Raw genomic sequence first — 26,983 nt, 5'->3', positions numbered from 1 at the left:
TAATACGATATCGAGAAAGAATTAATAAAAGACAGGTTATGTCCAAAAGCTATATGTAAGTATTAGTTATTAATAATCTATAGAAGTAAAATTCTGACTGAAATTCGATTGATTTTAATAAAAACCTGTACCATTTAATAATATTAAAATTTTATGTAATATTCGGCATAATTTGCATACCTGTAAGGATTTAAAAATGTTTCTTCCAGTTCATTCAACTAAAGCGCGTAGATCGTAAATAGATGTCACAGTCAGTGGCGCGAGATTTCAAATATGTTCGTACCCAGTAGACCCAACATGACCATACAGGAAATTTCCTCTCTGCCAACAATTATGTAAAAAATTGAATGAAAAGTTGTAGTTATTACTCATAATTGCTCATAATTGGACTACGGATTGGTTATGGGAAGCAGGAATAATACAAAGATGGGGTTTTTCAGTAGTCAAAAACGCTATATGTAGATTGTAGATAAAAGATCAATCTAGGCCGCGATCACCCTCAAAAGTCCTATTTTTTCGTTTATGAGGCGTATATATTAGCATTATTTGGCAGCGTACTTTTCGCATTATCCATAAAGCTGCGCATGTAGCTATTTTTTATAAATATGAATTTTTAGTTATATATACATGCAGTTGACGTGCTGCCGAATAATGGAAATTACGTCAGAATTTCATATGTTGCATAATTGGCGCAGCAATTTAGTGTGGAAAATTTATCAACCAGTCAGTTCGAGCACAGACGAGGTATTTGTAAGAGTAGACCAATCACTGGTCGAATTGGTTTTCTTACGCCCTCTACGCTGACGAACGATAAATGTTGGAATTAGATCCACGAAAGCAGACAACGAAAGTTGTCTGTGATGTTATGATGACCAGAGTTGAGCAAAAATTGTATGTAAATAAAAATTTTTGCCCTATACTCTGGTCATAACACAGTCATAACATCACAGTCACAACTCGTTAGCCATTTGTATTTGATCGCTTTCGTGGATCTAGTTCCAACATTTATCGTTCGTCAGCGTAGAGGGCGTAAAAAACCAGGGCTCTGGAGCCCTACGAGCGTGAGACAAAAAAATACATTTGGTGATTGGTCTACATGTCGGTGGTTCGAGCAGGTTCGAGTTCGAACTGTTCGAAGTTCGAGTTGGTTCGAGAGTTCGAGTTTGACTGAGTTTGACTGATTGACTAATCAGTCAATATATGTTTTGGACTGTTTGACTGTTTCGGAGTGTTTCGTTCATTTGGTTTGACTGCACAAAGTAAGTATACGAGTTGTACTTTACAGCGGTAGATCAAATTATTTTTTATCAATAGATTGAATGATAACTGCTGACAACTGCGTAAGGAATTAGGAAAAAACATTGAAAATGTCGAAAAATCAATTAAAGGATGTTACACATTGCATTTTTGATATGGATGGACTGCTGCTTGGTAGGCAATTTATGTAATTTGTTCTGTATTATATATGTATTTATATGAAGTTGTTCTCTAAATATAATTTAACATACTCTTAACTAATTGTAAAATGATTTCGTTAAAGAAATAGCCTGGCTCAACAGTTACAGTTACAGACAGGGTTACTTGTAAAGTTCATTTTCTTTTCTTTCATCGAATACAACATCATTATAAAATGTTTGCACCCTTAGTTAACCTGTAGATAAGTTTATGTTTATTTTAAATAGTAATTTTGTTTTATCCATGCACGTATAGTGTATAGTAATGCATAAAATCACAATGGCAATTATTATGAAAAAAATATGATCAAGAAAATATATTAAAATATCCTACACATCTGTATGAGCGGATTCTACAGTCGATGAAGGGGGTAAAAAACACTTATCATGTGTGAGTTCGCATGTGCTTCACTTCTAATCTTTTGGGGAAGTTTTTATGCTTTGCATATGGTCTACAAATCGTTGTTTTTAAGTGAATAGATTAGGTAGTTTACCCGCTGCATTAATAACATGAATATTTCTTTTATCGAAACTTAATAGATACCGAACTGCTGTACTTGAAAGCTTTCAATCTTATATCGAATCGTTATGGCAAAGAATTTACATGGGAGCATAAAGCGAAGACTATGGGCTTCAAAAGTACCGATTCTATCAGAGCAGTAGTTGAAATGTTATCTTTACCGATAACAACAGAGGAATTTGAGACTGAGATACTCCAAATATACCAAGAATTGTTTCCTTCTGCGAACCTAATGCCAGGTAATAAATGCAAATACACAGTCATGCATAGCTTAAAAACGATTCGGTTAACAATGGATCGTACACAAGGTGGGCCAATAACTTTGTCCATCTTGAATACTTCCGTTACTTGTAATAATATAAAAAAATTATATTTATATATTTATATATATTTATATATATATATTTTTTTTAACATTATTTTAAAGTTATATTATTTTAACTTTACATATTTTCACGTAGAATTTAATACTCTATCAATTCGTGATACAACAAAAACCAGGTCTTTCCATGTAAAGTGTAAAGTGATCAAGGTGACCTTCAAATGTTGGAAACACCTTCGCGCGCATAAAAAGTCTTGACATCACAATATTTTCCCCTCTATACTCTATACCATGCAACTTTTATATATATATATATATGTATCATTTTTTCGTATTATTACAAGTAATGGTAATACAAGTAATATTCAAAGTGAACAAAGTTTTTGCCCCACTACTCTGTATATTATTGTTAGACTCCAGATGTTTATGCAAAATAAAAAGTTTGTGCATCAATTGCAAGATACAGGAGCTAAATATAAATTTATATTCTTTGCTAATAATTTTAATGTGGTGAAAATTAAATATATTAATACTCTTCTTAAAGTCTTTTAATATTTTCACTGTTTTAAATTACATTTGCTCATTTTTGTTATAAATGGATAAAATCAATCCGGAGTCCAATTATTGTTATTGGGCACCCCGAAGATTGCCAATTGAACAATAGGGTTTTCGCACACCTCTTACCAGAGGTGTTTGTCGCTGAATTTAATGTTCTCTATGATTGATAAATAGGTGCGGAACGACTATTGAGACATTTGAAAGAAAATAATATTCCAACTGCATTAGCTACAAGTTCGGGTAAAGAGAGTTATGATTTGAAAACCCAAAAATGGACAAAAGTGTTTGATCTATTCGAGCATAAGGTGCTTGGGAGCTCCGATCCTGAAGTTACAAATGGTAAACCAGCACCAGACATTTTCCTGGTGGCTGCTAAACGTTTTTCCGACAGTCCTGATCCTTCAAAGGTTTGTTATACACAAAATTTATGTACTATGTACAACCTTCCTTAAAATGATTTTACAACTAATCTCAATCTCTGTGTTACATGTTTAGTGCCTTGTATTCGAAGATGCTCCAAACGGAGTAAAAGCAGCTCTTAGTGCTGGCATGCAAGTGGTTATGGTTCCTGATGCAATGTTACCGAAACAATACATTGAAAATCCAACACTGATAATAAACAGTCTTGAAGACTTCAAACCGGAAATGTTCGGTTTACCACCGTTTAAAACATAATATTGTTATATTGTTTGTATAACTTCAGTGTACATATAATACGGTATACTACACTGTATATACTGAAAGAGATAGAATGTGGTTAAATTTATCAATTTGTTAAGAATATAATAAATGATCTACATATATACCATAATAACTTATTTATTTTTCATACAAATATACAAGAATAAATGATTTTCAAATGTTCCCTCATATCTGCGTACGAAACATTTGAATAAAGTAGTTTCCATAATAATGTATAATAGTTTTCATATTTAAATATTTTATTTTATATATAATAAAATAGTAAGCATAAAAAAATGGTAACATAAAAATTCACAAATCTATAAAAAAAAAAAAGAATAAAAAATTATTCTAATAGTATAAATTTATATAATATGCATACCGAAAATAAACTTAAACTTACCAAAACTCATCGTCGGATCCGTCAGATATGTCCAAAATATCCGTGTGTAGGCCTGTTGCAGAGTAGGAGTGTTGCAAATTCATACTTGAAAATATCGTGTCCAAGCATACAACGGAAAATGCATTTCGTTTCAATATCTTTTCCACTGCTTCTTTTAAACTATCGTATGCTGCTCTCATACCTTGTGGATATTGTGCTAACAAGTCTGAAAGCACACAAATAGCACTTAATTCTACAATCTTTTTCTTGTATTTTTCTTAATTATTGTTAGTATTTATTCGGAAAATTTTTCAACACGTACTTTTGTACTTTGATTGACTCGCATCGAATAGATGAAGATAAAAACACATCTGATTGTAAAGTTTCGTTTCTGAAAACTATAAATTTAAAACAGCATTGTAGTTTTTACTTATACTTGGCAAAACGAAAACGGAGACAGAGTATCAGTATATGTATAATGTCAAGCTCACCACTCTATGTAACTCAGCGTCTCCGCATTTCCTGCATGTTGGATATTTTTTGCGAAACACTAATGGAAGCGCTTGCGTGCGTTCACCGCATAACGGATTCTCGCATTCTAACAAACCATTATAATATTCTGTAATTGCTTCTCGTACAGCTAGTGTCAATGCATTTTGTATAGCGTTTGCATACGTCCATGGTTGTACTGTGCAGTCTGGATTTGAACACGATGCAAGTGATAATCGATTACCGTTGGCCTATAAAATAATAGGCTCTTTCTCTCGATAAATTATTCAAAAGTATAAAAATACAATACAAAAAAAAGACAATAAAGAATTTCGTTTCACCTTACCGTTGCGTTTATAATGTCTTTTATCATGATTTCGGATTGGCATTTTTCATCTATGCACTTAAATTTCAATGGCAGACAGAATCTAAATCTATCGTCATTTACTAACAGTGGTATGTCGTTGCTCTCTTCCTCGTGTATTACTCTTTTAGATTTATATACGTTCTCCAAACCTATGAAAATATACATATTCTTTTCTAGAATACTTGTCTGACCATTGATTGATTTTGCATATTGAAATTGAAATTTTACCGAGATTCTGAGCTAACAGCACATCATCGATTCCTTCGATTGGTTCACAGATTCTCAACGCGATTGGAAACACTTGACTCAGTAAATAATAATTAACATCGATTTTTAGAGAATTACTCTTTTTATACTCGTCGATGTGATATGCTCTCTCAGTTGCAGAGTTCTCCGTTCCATCCTATGTATAAAAAAGATTACCAATGTACAATGTACAAAACGTCCTCGTGAACACCGTTAAGGATATTATTAAAATGAATACGATGAATACATCACATATGATGTACGGAACAGTATCCCCAGCTTTCCACATTCTACCACCTTCCTTATTTAATCTTAAAGCAACTTGCACGTGAGCTTGCTTCTTATCAGGATAATCGTTTGGGTTTTTCGACAACTGTTTCGTAATGACTAACGACGATAGAGAAGCTTGATTTTCTCGAACATTTTTCGCTACGTTTTGCAACATAAGGAAAATCTGTTCTAGCCGGTTCTCATTTGATTGATCGGAAAGTAACTGATCTAAGATTTTTCTGTCAAATATTAGAGAGATTTAGTTTTCGGTAAGTGCAAGATAGAAAATATTTTTTCAATACATTATCCACTTTTTCTTTACTGACTTTCCAGCATCGCAGGCTAGCTGACACCAATCTCTTCTCACAATGTCCAAACCCTTATGTTCTTGAGTTAATTCGATCTGCCCGTTGGGTAGTTTTGTCATTGTAACTGCGGCATACTTCTTCTTCTGCAGAAGTAGCAAATAACGAAACACGCCGTCGATATCTAATTCCACTCGTTTGTACAATTTGTTCACCTCTTGTTTGATCTGGAAAAACATTTCGTTTTCAAATCTAACTACATTGGTAAAGATGTACACTATTTTGTACACCTATTGTATATGCAAAACATTAAATATTTACTATTTACCTTCTTGCCAACAGAAAAAACCTCTTCGTACTCTACCGAATTAGTATTTATCATTATAGAGTCGGTGTCTCCGTATATCACATCGTAATTCAATTTTTCTACAAGATTCTTCGTGAGTTGTAAAATTTCTCGGCCTTTAGCTGCAAGGATTTTTCACACATTTTCTATATACATAGTATAGAGTATAGACATAATAATATGATCGAGCAAATTTAATTCGCATTTTTCACCTGTTACTAGAGCAGCAAGTCCTTTAGCATAAAATCTACAATGAGTCGCACCTAGACAACCGTACATGGAATTAGCGGTCAGTTTCAAAGCCAACTGCCTAATGTTATATTGCATTTTCAATTCAGGTGAAATATTCGGCGCTTTCATTAATTTTTTCACTTCTATTCTACTCTCGACCAATTTCCGAATTTCTGTTGGAATTACTCCGGGCTCTAGATTCGATTCGGGTATAGCTAAATCCTACAAGTGTATTTATTTCTATAGAGAAAGACTCTGAACATTCGCTAACAATAAATGATGAATAATACACCTAAATATATTTACCCCGCTATCGGCATACGCAGCGCCAGGCACAGTAGTAAAACATAAATTGTACTCTTGAATTATACTAGGATACAAAGAATTGAAATCCATCAATAAAATTAATTTATCGTAAAATCCTTTTTTCGGTTCCAGAACTAAACCTCCAGCATAAGCTGCCTTTTTTCTCCCGGTATTTTCTAAACATAATCCAATATTAGTCACATTTAAACAAAATTTAATCTATTAAAAAGTTCAATACCATTGTTCCCAGCGTATTTTCCTTTCTTTGTAACATGTTTATCCGGTGTTACATAATTTTTCACGTGAAAAGCGTGTAGTAATAAATATTCGTTTCTTTCTGCGCGCCCTGCCGTTAACGTTCTTGATATAATATTTCCTGTAGAGAAAAGTATATGTACACGCGTTACGAAAAGAACGAATACATCTTTCATATTTCATTATTTGCATACTTACCGGCAATACACGTGATTTGTAATGCAAGCGGAAGAACATTAAGTTCAAGTACAATAGAGAGAATATACAATGCCTCTGTGAGTGTTATTTTAATTAGATTATCTATTTTATTTGTTGTAGCATAAAATGCTGCACATTCGCCAGGCTTTACTTCCTTGCATTCATTTCCCTTTTTCTTTAATACCTGCGGTAACAAATCCTGGACTTAGTTTTCTTCTAGTTTTCTATTTTTGTCTACAAAAAATATACAGTAATTCTTCGATCGGAGTCTTGGGGGGTGTCTCCGATCGGAGTCCAGTGCCTACTCACTCCACTGCCGGTCAACGCTGCTCCGCGCCGTAGAGCGGCGATGATTGATCTCGGCTCGGGTATATCGGTGTGAACACCACACATTGACTCGGGTGAATCGAGTTCTCAAACTTCTTAATTTTAATGATCGGTTTATGGGACTTTTACTAGCTTATTCCTGGCGTTTCTCTGATTAAAATGATACCAAACACGATATAATTTCAACGTTATTTAGTGGTTTAATCGACGGTAAAAGTTTCGAACGCAACGAAGAAGAGCGTAGTGGAAAGAAAGAGATGCGAACCGGCGGCGGCTACTGTTCGCGTCTCTTTCTTTCCAATACGCTCTTCTTCGTGGCGTTCGAAATTTTCATCGTCGATTAAACCACTAAATATTGGCCAAATTATATCGTGTTTGGTATCATTTTAATCAGAGAAATGTCACGAATATGTTGGTGAAAGTTCCATAATGATATCATAGAAAATAAGAAAGCTGAGGTCTTGGTGTTTCATTGTGATGACGCACGGGCCTTTAAACTGTGCCGGCGACGGCGACACGCGATCCTATTTCATTCTGTCCTTCTCTATGTTCGGCTCGTCGTTTGAAGTCTCGGCGAGGTAGACGCAGTCATAAAAATATAGCCTCCGTACTCTACCCAAGTCCGTCCAACTCCCGGGTGTGGAGACTCCGATCGAAAAATTACTGTATTAGACAAATATTTATTAAACATTTACCGCTGCGCAGAGAGATTGCAGGTCGTAACTCCTAACTTTCAGGTTCAATTCCTTAGCTGAAACTTGTATATCGCACATAGGGCGACCAGCCACTACCTGATTTATACTGATCTTTCCCTGAAATCAAATTTACTTTAATTAAATCTTTACTAACAATAAGATCGTATTGGCTACATACAGGGACATCTCTGGATAGCTGGAAGTCAAGGCGAAACTAATCACCTACAATGGTACACAGTAATTCTTCAATCCAAGTCCTGGGTCGCCTATCTAATCCAAGTCCAGTGCCTACTCACTCCACTGCCGGACGACGCTGCGCCGCGCCGCGCCGCGCCAATGATTGACTCGAGTCAATCGAATTCTCAAACTTCTTAATTTTCATTATTGTTTCATGGGACTTTTACCAGCTTATTCCTGGCATTTCTCTTATTAAAATGACACCAAACACGATTGATAATTTCAACTGTATTTAGTGGTTTAATCGACGGTGAAAGTTTCGGGAGTAAGGAAGGACGGCGAAGTCGACCGTCCGCGTCTGTTTCTTTCCCATACGCTCTTCTTCGTTGCGTTCGAAACTTTCATCGTCGATTAAACCACTAAATACAGTTGAAATTATCAATCGTGTTTGGTATCATTTTGCATTAGAAAAATCTCACGAATATGTTGGTGAAAGTTCCATTAAAAAAAGTAATGGAAAATAAAGAAGATAGAACTTTTTGGTGATGACGCACGGGCCTTTAAACTGTGCCGGCGAAGGCAACACGCTTCGGCCACGCGATCCTCTATTTCATTCTGTCCTTCTCTATGTTCGGCTCGTCGATTCAAGTCTCGGCGCGGTCGAAAAAAATAGCCTCTCTACGCTACTCAAGTCCGTTCAAAGCACGGGTGTTGGGACTTCGATTGAAGAATTACTGTATGCCCTTCGCGTGACCTTGAGTACTAAAAATTTACAAAGTTTTAAGAGGGGATACACCTTGCATAAACAGAGTTCCGTGAATATACCTTAATTATGGGAGGCAACGTGCGCCTTAGTCTTCCAAGTTTACTCCAATTTGGAACTTTCAAAGTAAATATTCTGTGCATCAGTATGTCAAATTGAAAGCCGCAATCGTATCCAATTAACAAATCCGAATCTGCTGTGTTCACTATCTTTAGCAATTCTTCGAGCAACTCCACTTCGGTATCAAATTTCATTACTTTGCTGTATGAAATGTTGGAGAGCATTTCCCGCGCTTGCCTCGGCCAAGGTGTATCACGCGGATGCGTGATTACTACGATAGAATACACGAATAAACACGTTAGAATATTGAACATCGAAGGCAACATTAAAATTCAGAGTATGTTACATTAACGTACAGCAAAAGTGTTGCTGAAACGGTGGTTTAGGAGGTTCTTTATCGACATGAAATTTATGATGTATCAATACTGCAACCATGACCACTTCATTCTGTTGCGTTTTAGAGTTCAACGATGTCCGCACGTTTAAAGTTGTTATTCCTAATGGTGGTGGTAGAGCTTGACTCTCGGAACAAACTGATAGGTTTTCCATCTTCATGCAATTTACCTGTTTCAACGTTAAATAACTTGTTGAGCGTTAAAACTTTCCTTAGATATGCATAGAGAGTACATATATCTCAATACATTAAATTATTATACCTTTATTTTACACCAACTAGTCTGCATGCCAGTTGGCAATGGACATTTTATGTCCAGCCAACATGGACCTTTAATATTTCTTTCTATTACAAGCATTTCCAAAGCATTTACTGTTGTCCCGAATACGCGTTCTATCGACGGTCCAGAATAATCTGAGGGCATAACTGGATAATGTGCCGAATATCTCACCTCCAAGTAGTCGGACACTAACGGAGTACCTTCCTGCTCGAAAGCATAATGTTTTGTAACCGTGCTACAACGAAACTCTTTTATTCCCGACTTATTTGCGAACTGATTAAATTCTTTATACACATCTTCCATTGTATTCAATTTTGGTTCTTCATTATTATCCCCTGCCGATTTTATCTAAAATTTATAATCTCATTCTAATAACATATAAGTACAATCTAATAAGGAAAGAACAAGCTTGATAGACTGCGGATTTTTATGTAAAATTTTCTGTATCGATTATATACAATCGACAAGAAGCAGAGAATACTCTTTTAAATTTTATCCACTCATTCTCTGTTACAAGTGCATCAAATCCGCGCGCAGTCTATTGATAAATATTTCAACGTACATATACTCTAGGAAGAAGATAAATTCTTCTAGGAATATTTTTTGCTGTTACACAGCAAGAACAATATTCCTTTATAGATGGCACAAAGACCTTTCCAAACATGTACACAATTCCGGGTAGTTTGTATGGATCTTCGTACGCATCCCACCAGTAAAATCTAAATACTTCTTCTTTGTTTGCGTTGGTTGTAAGTGGTAAAGGCAATTTTGTGGTATCTATTGATACTTGAACGTTTTGTGTTTGGAGTGAAAACTCAGTGTCCCACACTTCGCTAAAATCTTCAGAGTCAAACATTTCTTGCTTGTTAACATCTGTTGCTTTCCGAGGAACCGATTTACAGATTTCCACGCTGGTAGATGGAACTGGTTTCTCAATTTGCTTCGCAGGTTCAGTCTCAAAATCTGAATTGCAAAACTGCAATAAAAATCACCTATAGAATCTCTGTCATTTGTTTCGAGGTGTCAAATATTGAATAATATAATCAAGTTACATCTCCGACGAATTGACTGAGATCTTCGCTGTCCTCTTCAATTATTTGACTACTAATTTTTTCAGGAACGCTATCTTTCAACTCTGAATCGGATATTCTAGAAATTGGTTGTGATTCGTCGCTTTTCTCATCATCGATAATGTGTTGGCTATTACTACTTCCTAATTGACAAGTTGATTGAATTTGTTTATTTGTACGTGTTGTCCTGGCTGCTTCAAACATTACCAAATCTTCATCGTCATCAGACCACGTTTTTTCATGTACAGGAGTGGATTCTTGTCTTTTCTCTATGGCGGTAGTTCTGAAATTGTTTCAACATTAGTAATTCCATCTGGGAATAATCGTAAAATATCGAAGAAAAAGTGTTAATTACTTATTCACCACTTGAGGAGTAGTACAAAATTTATTTCTAACTGTTCTTGTTTCTCGCTTTTTCGGAGTATCATCTTTTTTCAATTCAGACATTAAATCTCCTAAAATGTTGTCGTCCTTGTGCGCAACATCTGCTTTTCTCTTAGTTGTTGGCATATTCATTAACATATTTTGAATGGATGATTTCTTTTTAACATCTTCTTTCTTGTTCTTCCTCGGACCAGAAATCTTTTGTTTTCTTGCTTCCTGAATACTTTCGTCGTCCAAATCATCATCGAAAATTTCTCTGCCATCTTCCACGTAACCACTTTCCCCTATGGAGTAAAACAAATTACTCGGCTTATTTCTAGACTATTGAAATGTTTAGTACTAACAGAACATAATAATTAAAGTTACGCTACCATCATCGACGATCCAATCATCGTTCTGTCTATCTATTACAGTTCGACTGTATTCTTTTTCATCAACTTCTTCGTACACATTTTCTAATCGATCAACTTCGTATTTATTTTTACTACCCTTTAACTGTTTCAATCTTTCCAATGCTGACAATCTTCCAGTTTTATCAACCTTCTGACGTTTCGATCTACTCGCTGAAGGTGCTAAATTATAAAAATAAAACATAATTAAATGCATTAAAAATTCGTATTCAAAATATATTCCAATGTGAGTAATTTCTATAAACACTCACATTGCGTGTCACTCATATTTGTTATTTAGGATAAATCGTTACCGCAGATCACTGTATCATAAATTATTGTAAATGATGGTTCGAAAAAACACAACAAATTAAAAGTTACAACGAAATATGTATTCATAAAACTCAAGACTGCTCAAGCAAGACTTCAATGGTAATCAATGGTAATCCATGATGGCGATGAAGAATAGTGCAGAATAGTGTGTCAACATGGTACGTATATTTATGTATACGTATACGAATAACAATACTTTTGGCGGGAGTTTTATTCAAATCGATACATTTCCTATCGATTATTTTCGAGATGTACAAAATATATTATAGATCGATCATTCGCCCATTCTCGCCTTTATTATGTTGCCAACTTCATTCGACAAGTTTGTGTTCAACGATCATCGACAGACTCAGGCAAGCTGTACAAAGGTAATTCTTTGAATTGTAAAAAAATGTGTGCCTAATGTGCGTGTCGGTGTAATGTTACAAATGCTCTACATAAGCGTGATCCGTGTAACACAACGCTACGCTTTGATTTCGTTACGCAAGAATTAGGCTGAGTGTAAATACTTTCATGTCGTCATTGTATTCGACACTAAATACTCTATGTATTACGGTATTTACCGTACCATAAAATTAAGCACATACTCATTGTACGTCTCACATTGTTTGTTTTATCGGTCATTGTCGTTTTAATGAAGATGCATTTACTTTTCTTTATAAAATTGTAACGAATGACGACTACGGTACATTCCCAATATTTGAAATTCATGATTCGTACAAAAGTGTGCGATTTCTTTCTTCCGTTCAAGTATTTGCATATTCGCGTATTTTTAAGTAACGTTTTCGGTTCTCATGAATTGATAATACACATTCGGTGAACGTACATTTATATAGTTGTGAAAGCAGCGATTGTAAATTTTGTTTTTTTTTTTTAAATCTTCTAGTTACAATGTCAAAAACACATAGCCCTACTGTATTTAACGGAGAAGCTGATAACTTTTACGAATCCAATTTTACTTTGGACTTGAACAAAAGGATGCGTGTACCAAAAACCATTCGTGTGAGCGGTGACTACACGGACGAAGACGTAGTTGCCACGAATGGCTCTACTTGGAATCAAGTATCCACGGAAAAATATGAGATGCATGTTCCGGAGAGAATTTTGGTTGTTGGTAAATATATATGATTCATTATTAACTTTGAATTGCTATAAAATATAAAGATGATATATCTGCGGTTGTAAGGAAGAATGCCGCACATCACATATTTTTATTTTCGAGATATCGCCATTTAAAGTTCTGATCGCTAATTCTGAACGTAGGCCATCCCTTAAATTGAATTACTTTTTTGAGCCTTTCAAATTTGTTTTCATGATTTTTTTCTAGTAAATACGTAAATCCTATACTCTACAGTTGAATTAATGCATAAACTCAATTTTTTTGGAATTGTGACATGCAGTACTGTGACATGCACAGATATAATGTTATTGTTGTCTAACACTTGATCCATCAAAGGCTTACTAAAATTAAACTTATAGTACATGTATACAATAGCTGTTTTGCTTCATACTAGCAATATTGTTGTACAAGTATACATACATAAAATCTGCAATAAAGAAAATACATACAGAGTCCCGTTTGAGCCGGATAAACTGGGTTTCGCTGTATATTTAATCAAATAAATGTTTAACATGCTCGAAATTATACAGGACAAGACCACCACATTGGTACAAAGGCACTGCCAAGAGAAATTTCATTGGAAAATGCTATACTACCTCATGAACAAAACATCGTTAGAGTACAGGTAAAAATAATGTTCACTATACATATTTGTATAATGTATACTAACCCGTAACCTTTACATGAATTATTTTGAATACTTACACAGTCTTACAGCATTACTAATACATATTTTCTTATACATTATGTGGTATTTATTTCTAGAGGTGTGCGAGAACCCAAAAATGTTGGGTCAGGAGACAGGACAAGAATTTTATTCGGGATTGGGGGGACGGGTTCTCGCACACCTCTATTTATTTCTTTCAATTAAATGAATCCAATGTCTTTCTTCTGTTATCGGTAGACTCCTCCAAGAATTTTAACTTTGGATAATCACTACTTCCCAGCAGTTGATGAGGAAGAACAAACTCCGTATGTACCAGAGGTTAAAAATACTGTATCCCCTAAACCTCGTGTACCATATTCTACAGAAACAGAAATAGTTAGGCATGTTAGGTACACATATTTATAATTATCTATACACTTATAATAATGACTTGCTCGCATACAAATGTCTACGACTTGATTTCAGAGAACAAACACCTTCGTATAGTGCGCTCAATGTATCTATTCCACCCAGCGAAGAGGTGCAACATTTGCGTCGACAAGTAGGCAAATTAAATCGTCGTGTAATGGCTATTGAGCTGGACATGGTGCAACGCCAGCAAAGAGATAAAATTTTATATGCATTAACATTAACATACTTAATCCTTAAAGCTTTCTCTTGGTTAACTAGAAACTGAAATCATGTTACGAACATGAAGAACGTTTGCATCTTGTATAGTAAATGGTGCTATTAATCCATACGTATACATGATGCATTGCAAGATAGTTTTGCTCCAAGAGAAAATTGACAACCAAAAAATCTTTACCCTGGGTATATACAGTTGCTAGGACGTTCGAAACGAATGTATTGTATATATTCACACGTTTAAGTTGCATTGCAACCATTTGCATGAAAGTTGAAACGATGAAATTTTTAAATATTTAATTTACAAAGCACAATGCTCACTACTTTCATGCACCTTGTAATATACAAGCGGTTGATTCTTTTGATTTAATAGACGTACATATAAAGAATATATACAATACAAATTTTTTTAAATAATTGAATCCGAATATTTGAGTAATATATTTGTAAAATGTGACTTGCATTTTCAAATAAGTAGCATGTGAATTTCTGGCATGTAATTATGTTAAAGATTCATTTAACGTGAGTGTTATTGTTTAGTGATAATAAACGGAGAACATACAAAAGTATTAGATTATGATATATATGTATCGGGTATAATAGAGAAGTGTAAATTTTTCCAAGAATAAGAAAAATAATGCTGTATGAGCATGCTAGTTACTATTATTCTATTAACCTGAAATCTATTCTGATTTCGATCACTTTCTTTACATTTAAAAATTTCTATGTAACATAATGAGATAGCGATGTATTGACTAAATTCTTAAAATCGACTATTGTGAACATTCAAAATACTATATACTAAGTTTAACATATATATTTTGTCGCGCGATGATATCCACGATTGTACATTTCTATAATACATCCAAATAATCTTAAGAAAAATAAATAATGAAGGTACAATAATTTTCCTGTTATACGCATTTATATTGTAGTTCTAATATAATTGCAAAGTTTTCAATTGGTTTCGTTTAAAACTTTTTCCCGTTTAATAAACCCCTATACTTGCAGACTATATACATAAAATTACCGTAGCATTTTCTCACATTTGAATCAACTTTTCATAATATAAGCTGATATAAGCCATATAAGCACATCTTACACACAATCACCTGTAAAAGTAACACCACTGATAAATTCTGATACTATACAGCGTTGCCATATTGAGCGCCGTTTCGAGCTCCCGTACTCCCCTACATACCCCTTCCACTATTCCATTCCAGCATTCTAGAGCGGACCAGTCAATCGGAATGACAGTCACGTCGAAGATTGACATTCGGATTGATCGTGAAAGATTAATACTGACGGACTGATGAAATGGACTGACGGATTTCCAGATATTTGGAAATATTCCTTCGTGATTGAAGTAAGGATTGACAGTCTGACTGTTCAATCAGACTGTCATTCCTGATTGACCGTGTAGGGTGGTGTAGGGTCCGCTTATCCGTAGACTGGTCGCGCGGAGTGGGGCGAATGGGAGCCACGTTGCGCGTGCGCGATGGGGACACGACGATGAAACGATGAAATGACAAACATAATTGACATATCGCAAGTTTTAGGTTATTGCCGCGTATCGTACCTATCATGTACTTATACTTAATGAAATGAATCGTTCCACATAGAGATTATAAACATTGTTTATTATAAATAAAATGAATTTCAGTCGTGCACTGAAGTGCACTTGAATGATTCAATCGCTCGACGGCCGAATTTCAGTTTTGTTTCCGTAAAGCAATGCATGGAAAGTGCTAAGAATAGATTGTGGCTCAGTGATGCCGAAATCGTGGTACTGTGGTACTAAGCCGTGGTACGAGACCCCCCCACTATGACCTACCGTTGCCCCTACTGGCCTTCTCCAACTCGCTCGCGCGCTACACTCACCAACGGATACTCCTATCGGATAGGAGAGGTACGTTGGTGAGTGTAGCGCGCGAGCGAGTTGGAGAAGGCCAGTAGGGGCAACGGTAGGTCATAGTGGGGGGGTCTCGTACCACGGCTTAGTACCACAGTACCACGATTTCGGCATCACTGTTGTGGCTGGCGCAAGCGCACAAGCAGCGCACACGGACATAGGAGAGGTACGTTGGTGAGTGTAGCGCGCGAGCGAGTTGGAGAAGGCCAGTAGGGGCAACGGTAGGTCATAGTGGGGGGGTCTCGTACCACGGCTTAGTACCACACAGTACCACAGTACCACGATTTCGGCATCACTGATTTCAGCGTGACTCCCAGTGACTCCCCTCATATGGCATCACTGATACTATATATCATAGACTTATAGCCTTATAGAGATAGACTGCGCGGCTGTGCCGCCGGCGTGGCCTGTACGAAACGTTGAAGCCTGTCATGGCGGCTGGTTGTATATCTATCTCACTCGCAAACCGATAGTTGGTGGGGGCGCAGCGAGCCATGGTCAACTCTCACTCACTCTCACTTCCTACCAGTATGTAGTGGTATGTAATACCATTGAATACTATGGTAGTACCACACTATCACACAGATGCACACAGAGGTAGTGTGGTCATGTGGTGAATTTTCAAATAGGCACTAGGCACTGCTGTGCACTTGTGTGAGCTTGTGTAGAGCCATGTAGAGCTGTGTGGCTGCTGTGAGTCCGTCACAGTGATGTGATTGAGGCCACCTTTTCTCGCGCATGCGCGGCAATTTCAGCCTCAGGGACGTAACCTTTTCGATGAAATCGGGTAGCTAGAGCACCACGCAGACTTTAAAAAATTTACTAGTCTATACATACGAAATATTAAAATTTAACATAATTAAAACTTATTCTTTATTTTGAGGATGGGATAGGGAAAGAGCGCTATAATAATTACACAAAATAATACATAATATAACAAGAAAATACTTTATTTGGCAGAATCAATTAAAGAATACCAACATTTGTTGCTAGGGTAAGGAAAACTGCCAAAACCTTACCAGTATTCAAAATACTGAATAATATATATAATAATATATATATATACTCTCGTCTATCAGTCGTCCCGCCAATAACACTGGTATACTCCCGCCAATATAACTGCCACGGGGCGCTAGGGCTCTGGCCGCTCTTTTGCTTCATCGTAGATACGCTACTGTTTCGGTCGCGCATGCGCGAGAAAAGGTGGCCTCAATCACATCACTGGTCCGTCATTGTTCCTGATTGTTCCCGGGAAGATTAGTATAACCTCTTCCTATTTGCACAGTATTTGCGAAAAATATGTGCGTTTGCTTAATTTCCTAGTCATTCTTAGAAAATTGACAATTTTTTGACTCTGAGTCTACATTCCTTCGTGTTCTACCAAAAGTGATTTACTAGAAGAAAATTTGACAGTTCGAATCCCGACAATTGCATTTTCACAACAATTTAAATTAAGGCTATTCCTTGGACTTTTGTACGCACCTCGCGCAATGAGAACGAATTTGACAGTAATACTGTGATTAAAAAGAAGTAAAACTAAAAATATACGTAGATTAATATATATTCAACTACAAAACTATTTAATTGATCAGTACGTGCTGTAATTTTTAAAGATATCGTCAGCAAGTGTGATCGCAGAAAGATTGTGTATTAGTGGTGTTCAGTTGACATTACCAAATGTCAAAAAATAAATTAAATTTAACATTACCTCCTGGCTCGATAGAACCAGTACCAGCTGTTTCACCGTCTCCACCAGTACCGCCGCTGCCTATATATTCTGAGCCACCAGTGATACCAGAGTAATTGGCTTTTCTTATTCTGATAGATCTCCTCAGTTTAGTAAAGTGTCGATATTATGTTTCTATTTTGATTTACCTGACACAGTTATGTTTGTTACAATTACAGCGGAGTTATGGGTAAAATGAGTATAGATGCGATCCAAGAGAGGCTAGAAGAATTAGAAATGGACGAGGAACAGAGGAAAAGATTGGAAAGCTTCTTAGGACAAAAGGAAAAGGTCGGAGAATTGTGTGCCGATGATTTTGAAAAACTTGGTGAACTCGGTGCTGGTAACGGTGGCGTTGTAATGAAAGTGAGACATAAAAAGTATGGACTTATAATGGCTAGAAAGGTGTGTGTGGCTTATAACTATTATTATATATTTATTCATAGTAGAATTTAATGATATTTGATAGTGACTAATTTAACAATAATGAATATGATATTTCAGTTAATACATTTAGAAGTTAAACCTGCTATAAAGAAGCAAATAATTAGGGAACTAAAAGTTCTTCATGAATGTAATTTTGCCCACATAGTAGGTTTCTACGGTGCTTTTTACAGGTAAACTTTTCTTCATAAATGAAATCAATGAAATTCATAATCAAAATACATATAATAGTAGTTGTACATTTATACAGTATATTTATTACTTAAACTATTTAGCGATGGAGAAATTAGTATATGCATGGAATATATGGATGGTGGATCTCTTGATTTAATATTAAAGAAAGCTGGCCGAATTCCAGAACCTATATTAAGTACGATTACTTCTGCGGTAAGTTAATTAACTGCTACCACATATTTTCTATAAACAGTTCAGAGGTAATTTACTTGTGTATTAACACGTTCATAGTCCAAAATGAGGAGATATTATATTATACTTTTTCTTATACTTTCACTATATAAGTTATTTAATACAATAAAGAAATCGTAAGCATGCTCTATACTCTATAAACAAATCAATTTCTTCATTCTTAGTTTCCTTGGTGGTCGTTGGAATAAATATGTTTCTATATCATTCGTAGTAAGGGGACTGTGCCAACATGGTGGTTTCCAACAATATCGGAACATTCTTTTACTAATGAATAAGAAATATGCTATTATGAATGAAATGCGAAGCAAACTTATATTATGTGAAATACTTAGTAATAAGTTTCCTGTGCTATAATTCCTTCAGGAAATTTACGTATACATAATCTTCTTATTTCATCGTAAATCCAAAGAATTAAACCAAGAGGTAGACAGGGCCAGTACCAGTAAATACTTAAAGGCATAGTCTTAAATATTTTTACAGTTCCCGGTATATAGAGTATCATACCGGTTAAGATAATTTCAAAAATGAATGAAAAATTCAAGAACCAATTGTCCATTCCTTGCTGCAAGATTGAATTCACCCGTGTTTTACACATAACTAAATCTATGAGTTGTGTTATAACGATAGATAAGAAATATCCAGTTCTAGCTTCATTCAGTAAATCCATTCTTGTATCGTATGTCCATGTTTGACCATAAGAATCTCGTAAATCATTGATGGATTTGTTCTCCCACTCTAATCTTAATCCTAATAGACGATCGGGTAAAAAGCCATTTAACATTAGGATCATAAAGTAGGTGTAAAAGCCAGCCAGAGACTGTGTCATGCCAATTTGTCCATAGGCTACAGATATTAAACGTTTGTTCACAAGTTTATCGTGTTGTGGATTCCGTGGTGCGCGATGCATAATGTCAGATTCTGCTTTTTCGTATGCCAGCGCAATCGCTGGAAGCAAATCTGTTCCAATGTCTACGCATAGAATCATTTCAAGAATGAATGGAAGAGGAATGGCTAATATGAGACTACTTAACATAGGTAGCATCTCAGGAACGCTAGACGTTAATGTGTATGCGATTGACTTTTTAAGATTATCGAATATTAGTCTACCTTCTTCGATGCCAGTTACAATAGTTGCAAAATTATCGTCCATAAGAATCATATCTGCTGCATGTTTCGCAACATCCGAACCGGTAATACCCATAGCTATACCAATGTCTGCTTGTCTCAGTGCAGGTGAATCGTTAACACCATCGCCGGTTACAGCAACTATCTCTCCTAATCTTTGACAACTTTCCACTATATATAACTTTTGTTGAGGGGATGTTCTTGCAAACACAATTTCTTGATAGTTCCTTAGAATGTCATCCAATTCTGAAGCATTCATACTCCTCAGTTCGGTACCGGTGATGATCGTCGCTTGTGTATCCGCACTTGACACTTGTAAGCTTGCCCTGCTTTGCTGCAGTATTTCCATTTCGTATCTAGTTGCAGTCCCCTCGCTAATGATACCAACTTTTTTTGCTATTGCCATTGCCGTTACAGGATGATCACCTGTAACCATTATTACCCTAATTCCAGCTGTGCGACATTTCCTCACAGCATCGGGTACGGCTGGTCTGGGAGGATCTATTAAACTAATAAATCCGACGAACCTGTAACCCTTCGTTGGAAAGTTATATGTCTTCGAAGACTCTGTATTAAATTTGTAATCAGGCCCGTAGATATCGTTAGGTAGTTGAAGATCACAATAGGCTAACACACGTTGACCCAAGTAACCCAGCTCTGCACAGGCTCTTCGAGATACTACTTGTTCGAGCGGTGTCATTTCATTAGTCTGTCCTTCTGTAGTTAGTATATGAGTACAGTTGTCCAATAATATTTCTGGTGCACCTTTCAAAATCATTACATATCCATTTTCATCTTTATGTATCGATAACTGATATTTGGTATTCGAACTGAACGGTACTTCGGCAACCTTTTCATGTTTGTCACGAAATGCTCTTGTGTCGTGTATATGCTCGCAGAATCTAAGTATTCCGGTCTCCGAAGCATCGCCAACTATTGCCTGTTCATCGATTGGTTTTAGTAGGGTATATTCTGTAACAAACTCAGCGCGTAAACAAAGGGTAGCGTCCTTAATGAAAATATTGAAAGCTGGTTTTTCCATTAACAAGTTCTTTTCAACACCCAGATATTCTCCTAGTGAAAAATTGTATCTTGTGTGACCAAACCATAAATTGGACACGGTCATTTTATTTTGTGTCAGTGTTCCTGTTTTATCGGAGCAAATTGTCGAAGTGGACCCAAGCGTTTCTACAGCTTCCAAGTTTTTTATTAAGCAGTTTTTCATTGCCATTTTTTGTGCTGTCAATGTCAAGCTTGTGGTAACAGTTACCAATAGAACTTCGGGTACGTTTGCTATTATAATGCCAAGTAGATAGGAAAATGCTTTTATTATATTCGGCTCTATGATTAGAGATAAGACGAAAAACATTATTCCACATATTATGGCAATGGTAATAATAATTTGAACAAAATAGTTAATTTCTTTAGCTATTGGAGTTTCAGTTTTTAGAAGCTTCGATGTCAGACCAGCCAATCTTCCTATCATGGTTTTATCACCGGTAGCAGTTACTATACCTTTACCTTCGCCGTCAACAGCAAAAGATGAAAAAAAGGCAACATTCGCTGATTCCAAGGGATTGTCGTCTGTAGGATAATTGGTTCTAACAACTGCTTCACTTTCGCCAGTGATGCTCGAATTTTCAACTCTTAATCCGTTGCACTCTATGATCCTAATATCAGCTGGTATTTTATTGCCAAATTTAAAGAGTACTAAATCACCTCGAACTAGGTTTTCAGTTGCTACACGTTGTTTCACGCCGTCACGTATTACTACAGCAAAAGTTGGTACCATTTTCTCGAAGGATTCCATCACCTGTGTGATCACATTTGGTATCACATACTCGTCATTAGTAATTTTGCTGTTAGAGGTGTGCGAGAACCCGGAAATATATCGGGTCGGGACTGGGACACAGGTTCTCGAAAATCTATCGGGGATACCCGATTTTCGGGTTCTCTGGTAATTATTCATTTTCTAAAATTATCTACTACTAGTATTGTATACATACATATAATTTGCTTAATTACCTTTAAATTCTTACTCTCTTGAATATAGGCGAATACACCAGAGATTATGCAGACCATAACTATGATACCACCAAATATATCAATGCCACCACCACTGCCTTCGGTTAGCATACTAACACCGTATAAGATAAAACACAATATCGAACAAGCCCATAATAAGCTAGCAAATCCATGAAACATACACTTCAAAAATTTTATGTACTCTGGTGTTTCTTTCGGTGGAGATAATGCATTTGGTCCTTCCCTATCGAGAACTTCACGTGCATGTTGTTCCGTTAAACCGTTTTTCACGTCAGTGTTTAATTTCTCGCACAATCTTTTTAATGGAATCATATGATCGTTAGTACTTATTTCTTTGTGGAGTTCTTCTATTTCATTGGTGGTAGTCCTCCTCCTCTTAGCACCATGCTCCAAATGTGTGGTTGAATGTTTAGATGTTGATTGCATTGTAATTAAATGAAATTACACGTAAGCTTTAAGTAAATTACGAATTACGACATGTTTGGCAGTTTGGCAGTTTGGCAGCTGATGAATATTGGCTGGATATTTTCAAAATTCAATTGTTTAGAAATCGCAATCATGGCCAATTTGTCTTGGTTTGGTTTCATGATTTTTCATCCTTCTACATACGCTACATAAATACATATGTATATTGAATGTATTCGATTTTATAATAATTACCATCATAATGATCTTGTTGATAAAGGAAGAATATCAAAGTAAAAAATATAATACTTGAAAATACATTTTTAATTCAGAGACTCCACAGAAGGTTAAGAAATGATGAAATAAAGTGCAATAATATTGGATATCCTTATAGGTGTTGAAAGGTCTGAGCTATCTACGAGATAAACATGCAATTATGCATAGAGATGTGAAACCTAGCAACATTTTGGTGAACAGTGCTGGAGAAATAAAAATTTGTGATTTCGGAGTATCCGGTCAACTAATAGACTCTATGGCTAATTCATTTGTTGGAACAAGAAGTTATATGTCGGTAAGCAGTTATTGTATATCAGCACCGACGAGATATAATCTTATATCTCGTCGGTGATATCAATTGTTATCGACTAGATTATAAGATGATTGTTATTTCTAAAACGAAAAATCTTGTTTATTAGCGCTGATTTCTTCTTTTCAGCCAGAAAGACTTCAGGGCACACATTACTCTGTACAGAGTGATATTTGGTCACTAGGACTGTCCCTTGTAGAGATGGCTATCGGAATGTATCCAATTCCACCACCGGATGAGAAAACTTTAGCTACAATATTTAGCACTCCACCGGGACAACCACCTGCAGACACTAGTACCACCACCACCAACAATGCTTCCACTCCAACACAGTCACCTGGACATAGTTAGTTTTTTGCGTTCCCTTAACAGTTCCACACTTATATAAATTCTGTCTAATTTTGAATACGAATTAATCATTCAGACACAGGTAGTCCACGACCAATGGCTATATTTGAATTATTGGATTACATTGTTAACGAACCGCCACCAAAACTGCCAGCTGGAATCTTCAGCGATGCTTTCACGGATTTCGTTGATCGTTGTTTAAAGAAAAACCCTGCTGAGAGAGCAGACTTAAAGACATTGATGGTAAGTAGCGTACAATTACTTTGTTGTAGGGGTGTATAATAAATTTTAATTTATTTCAAATTCGTGTATTATAGCTGATGTGTTGTTGATCTTTTTGTTTATATTTATCGTTAGAACCATGAATGGATAAAGAAAGCCGAATCCGAAAACGTGGATATTGCCGGATGGGTATGTCGTACAATGGATTTACAACCAACCACGCCAACACGTTTAGCGAACGTACAATCCTGAATAAATGTTACTCTTACATACTTGACTACCTATATACACGTTCAGTACTCTTAAATGAATTTCAGTTTCTTTTCGTTCAATTGGTCAGTATGTAGACACAGTGGCGTTCATGAACACTATTTTTTCTTTTGATAATAATTTTTAAATTGAAAGTGATTCGCGATTTTGAAAATAGACTACTATTTTCTGTAGTTTGCTGGTGTGCTGCTAGCCAGAATAAATTTGATGTATGATTGTTCGATCATTAACTAGTGTTTCGGTAAAAACATCCATCGCATAGGGCCATAGGGCATAGAGTTAAGTACTATAAAGGTATATTAAATACGAAGGTATGTTTTGATACGCGGTGCCCCGCTGATATAATTTCTTTTAAATAGGCGAAATTAATCGTTAGAAGATTGTAGTCATTTTCATTTTAATAGTAAGGATACAGAGAGAGAGACATGGATGGATAAGACATATTCGTTTATTTTCATCTGTACTGTACGGTCAAATTTCAAAGTCGCGACGTAAAAATCACGTAGAAATGAACATGTTCGAGATGTAATTAATTTCACTCTACATACATATTACGAAATACGAAAACGTGTTTCAAACATATACAATATGTATTTGCATAAAATACGTCACTGTACTTGGATTTTATTTCTCTTAGACGTATTTTTTATTATTGTCTTATGTTTTTGTTGAAAGTATGTAAGATGAACGATTATCGTTATAAGTTTAACATTATTGTACTCTCATGGGCAAATTGTGTTCCCTATGATGATACTAGGATACATAAATGGGCATCGAATTTACGAGAACATTAATTCGAACAAAAGAATTGTTAACTAGAAATCGAGTTACATACTAGTATAACGTTTGTACCTGACATTCGTATGGAGCATTAATTTTAACTCCATTGAAAAAACAAAAAAAAACACTTTTGTTCCATTATTACTAGAATGCCATACTATTTTTTTTACAAGCGATTAATCCACGATTCGACGCGATTGGAAACTGTAATGAAATAAAACAGTGTTTCGAGTAGTGGATTGTAAAAGTATTGAACATATACATATGTGTACTTCGTGTAATCACAATAATTACTGTCTATGATACACATTATTGTATGGCAAAAACTTTGCCATAGAATTGGGGGGTGTTTATTCATAATAATATATTTTAAACAGCGTATTATTGTGTCTTGTGCAATTTAAGAATAACCCTGAAGTATTTTTTTATTTACCATTAATTAATATGAAACTATTACGCGTCGTAAACAAGGACACTTTGATCCCTCCCTTCAACCTGACGTTTGCACACGACTGTACAGATCTATAAATTTTTCAATTTAGCACTTGGCACTTATTCATTATAAGTACTTACATATATTTGGAATAAACAAAACACACTGATATTATGCTTTGATATTTTCTATCATACATATACTTATTCTTCGTGTAATAGGATTCTCAACTTACGTAAATTAATTAATTTTTCGTAATACATCTACTTTATCAAATTCTATCTACAGAAATATAGCATTTATGTAAAATGAAGACATTAATCTTATATGCAATTTAATTGCGTCTGTAGGTCACATACATTTTTTCATTTGAATGAATATTGCAATTTTAAATTGTGTCTGTGAAAATTAGTTTCAGTCGAATATAATAGCGAAAATTAAGTTAACGAACAATCGAAGATCGTAGCTCTATTAAAAGTTATGATTTATGCGACATTTTACGTTGGAAAGTCGGAATATCGGATTTGATACGATAACGCTGAGGGATCGAAGGAGTTGAAACAATTTCTAAAAGCAAAAGATACTTTTTCCAAGTATCAATCTCAATCTCTTTCTAATGTACATTAAAATAGTATAATATCTTTGCAAATATGCGTTAAATTGTCATGATGTATCGTGTGATCTAAAATGTCATACTTAAGAGGTGCAATGGATAACATAATTTTCATGCGTGTCCATGTGTTTACATGATATAAGTAAATATGTATACGCATATACAATTGTACCTATTGTATATATAGCTATGCGTTGAGAGTCTTTCTTGTGCAATTTTTGTGAATTACATTTCGAAAAATAGCCACTCGCTTGGCTGTCATTGCGTTTACATGTACTCGAGTACATGTAAACGTAATTAGAAAATATTAATTACTTTTTTTTTATAACAGATAAATAAGAGAAAGATGGTTCAGTGAAATTTTAATATCAACAATCTTAACAATCTTAATTGAGACTATTTACGTTCAAATGAAAACTTGTCAAATTCGGATGTTATTAATCTCGTTGTTATAATCCGCTCTCAAAAGTACGCGTTTGTTTCTTCATTCTTAATTGAATTCTACTTTGTCTGCATCGCGATAATGAAATGTTTAATATTGTATAATTTAGGACGTATGTAGATTATTGCTTCTCATTGTAATGTACGGGCAAAGAATATCTATATCTATATATAGTATACATAATGCTAATATAAACATTCGTACTATGTTATATGTGCAAAGGTTATAGATTTCGTTATCTCCTTACATTAGAAAATATCGCAATAAAGTAAGTAGTTAATTGAGAATTGTAAGTAAAATGCATTAAACATGTACATCTATCTATTCATTACACATGTTATATGAAAAATCTAACTCTCTCTCTCTCTCTCTCTCTCTCTCTCTCTCTCTCTCTCTCTCTCTCTCTCTCACACACACACACAATCAGTTTCACTTATTCATACACATTTTTTCTTTTGTAGAAGAGAAATATAGTTGTTTAGCCTTTCCCGATTTGGCTTTAAAAAATATCGGATAGTACTACGAGCATATTGTGATGTTTGCAAGCACGGTGAGACTATGCTCACCGATGTGCTTCGGAGTAAGAGGCCCAAGAACTGATTTTTCGTATTATGTTTATACAATACATCTAATGTATGATGATGTGCGTAACGCTATTTACTAAAGACACGACTTTCACGATATTGATACATATATACAGAAAATATTGTAAACTAAGATCATGTTTAATATCAGAGTTCTGTTAAAAAAAGAAAAAAAGAGGAATGTAAAATAACAGTTAAGGAAAGCCCAATACACAAAACAGTGAATCTTATTAAATGTCGATGGAACGATTACTTCTGGCACTTATTATAAATACTATATGGATATATTCCTTGTTACAAATTTGTGTATAATAATTGCCGTTGTATCGCCGATTTACTGTCTAAATGTTGTAATTATGCAAAGAATAAATTTATCCTACATTGAAATGTAATCTTGTTATTTGAAGA

The 26,983-nt window shown here is 35.2% G+C and overlaps 5 protein-coding genes across 18 annotated transcripts; 3 read left to right on the top strand and 2 right to left on the bottom strand.

Moving 5' to 3' along the window:
- Positions 1 to 183: 183 nt before the first annotated feature.
- On the bottom strand, positions 184 to 12,756 carry Dnapol-alpha180 (DNA polymerase alpha catalytic subunit). Of its 7 annotated transcripts, none has more exons than XM_076421190.1 (22): positions 11,742 to 12,756; positions 11,452 to 11,652; positions 11,052 to 11,364; positions 10,679 to 10,979; positions 10,189 to 10,602; positions 9,609 to 9,974; positions 9,309 to 9,516; positions 8,955 to 9,223; positions 7,953 to 8,069; positions 6,931 to 7,114; positions 6,716 to 6,853; positions 6,478 to 6,653; positions 6,153 to 6,393; positions 5,923 to 6,062; positions 5,616 to 5,821; positions 5,267 to 5,528; positions 5,002 to 5,176; positions 4,753 to 4,922; positions 4,409 to 4,657; positions 4,240 to 4,315; positions 3,939 to 4,143; positions 184 to 321 (listed from the first exon to the last, which is right to left on the bottom strand). In XM_076421190.1, coding segments are annotated over exons 1-22 (4,428 nt in total). In that variant the 5' UTR covers positions 11,758 to 12,756; the 3' UTR covers positions 184 to 320. The 7 variants fall into 7 exon arrangements, with proteins under 7 accessions (XP_076277305.1, XP_076277312.1, XP_076277306.1 ...); XM_076421191.1 differs by lacking the exon at positions 184 to 321 and adding an exon at positions 3,658 to 3,855 and having other exon boundaries at positions 10,195 to 10,602; XM_076421189.1 differs by lacking the exon at positions 184 to 321 and adding an exon at positions 3,659 to 3,855.
- Positions 1,069 to 3,668, top strand: LOC143207570 (pseudouridine-5'-phosphatase). Of its 3 annotated transcripts, none has more exons than XM_076421222.1 (5): positions 1,069 to 1,259; positions 1,315 to 1,431; positions 1,995 to 2,213; positions 3,029 to 3,261; positions 3,350 to 3,668. In XM_076421222.1, exons 2-5 carry the CDS (start codon positions 1,368 to 1,370, stop codon positions 3,527 to 3,529), a joined length of 696 nt encoding a protein of 231 aa, XP_076277337.1. In that variant the 5' UTR covers positions 1,069 to 1,259; positions 1,315 to 1,367; the 3' UTR covers positions 3,530 to 3,668. The 3 variants fall into 3 exon arrangements, with proteins under 3 accessions (XP_076277337.1, XP_076277338.1, XP_076277339.1); XM_076421224.1 differs by lacking the exon at positions 1,069 to 1,259 and adding an exon at positions 1,711 to 1,845 and having other exon boundaries at positions 1,300 to 1,431; XM_076421223.1 differs by lacking the exon at positions 1,069 to 1,259 and having other exon boundaries at positions 1,266 to 1,431.
- Positions 12,072 to 15,174, top strand: Tango11 (transport and golgi organization 11). Of its 3 annotated transcripts, none has more exons than XM_076421225.1 (5): positions 12,072 to 12,170; positions 12,689 to 12,916; positions 13,453 to 13,547; positions 13,827 to 13,978; positions 14,055 to 15,174. In XM_076421225.1, exons 2-5 carry the CDS (start codon positions 12,694 to 12,696, stop codon positions 14,263 to 14,265), a joined length of 681 nt encoding a protein of 226 aa, XP_076277340.1. In that variant the 5' UTR covers positions 12,072 to 12,170; positions 12,689 to 12,693; the 3' UTR covers positions 14,266 to 15,174. The 3 variants fall into 3 exon arrangements, with proteins under 3 accessions (XP_076277340.1, XP_076277341.1, XP_076277342.1); XM_076421226.1 differs by having other exon boundaries at positions 12,170 to 12,303; XM_076421227.1 differs by lacking the exon at positions 12,072 to 12,170 and adding an exon at positions 12,260 to 12,394.
- A 1,672-nt stretch (positions 15,175 to 16,846) lies between these two features.
- On the top strand, positions 16,847 to 26,420 carry Dsor1 (mitogen-activated protein kinase kinase 1). Of its 4 annotated transcripts, none has more exons than XM_076421216.1 (9): positions 16,847 to 17,426; positions 17,849 to 17,924; positions 18,010 to 18,256; positions 18,356 to 18,468; positions 18,571 to 18,682; positions 22,692 to 22,868; positions 23,013 to 23,229; positions 23,308 to 23,474; positions 23,589 to 26,420. In XM_076421216.1, exons 3-9 carry the CDS (start codon positions 18,038 to 18,040, stop codon positions 23,703 to 23,705), a joined length of 1,122 nt encoding a protein of 373 aa, XP_076277331.1. In that variant the 5' UTR covers positions 16,847 to 17,426; positions 17,849 to 17,924; positions 18,010 to 18,037; the 3' UTR covers positions 23,706 to 26,420. The 4 variants fall into 4 exon arrangements, with proteins under 4 accessions (XP_076277331.1, XP_076277330.1, XP_076277329.1 ...); XM_076421215.1 differs by having other exon boundaries at positions 16,848 to 17,426; positions 18,031 to 18,256; XM_076421214.1 differs by having other exon boundaries at positions 17,356 to 17,924; positions 18,031 to 18,256.
- LOC143207560 (sodium/potassium-transporting ATPase subunit alpha) lies at positions 18,420 to 22,721 on the bottom strand. Its single transcript, XM_076421201.1, has 2 exons — positions 21,872 to 22,721; positions 18,420 to 21,659 (listed from the first exon to the last, which is right to left on the bottom strand). The coding sequence occupies exons 1-2, from the start codon at positions 22,316 to 22,318 to the stop codon at positions 19,050 to 19,052; spliced, it is 3,057 nt and encodes a 1,018-aa protein (XP_076277316.1). The 5' UTR covers positions 22,319 to 22,721; the 3' UTR covers positions 18,420 to 19,049.
- Positions 26,421 to 26,983: the final 563 nt, after the last annotated feature.

This window comes from Lasioglossum baleicum, chromosome 3 (assembly GCF_051020765.1).
Source record: "Lasioglossum baleicum chromosome 3, iyLasBale1, whole genome shotgun sequence".
NCBI classification, from domain to species: Eukaryota; Metazoa; Arthropoda; class Insecta; order Hymenoptera; family Halictidae; genus Lasioglossum; species Lasioglossum baleicum.
The sequence above is the reverse complement of the archived record's forward strand: the minus strand, read 5'-3'. Positions and strand labels throughout refer to the sequence as shown.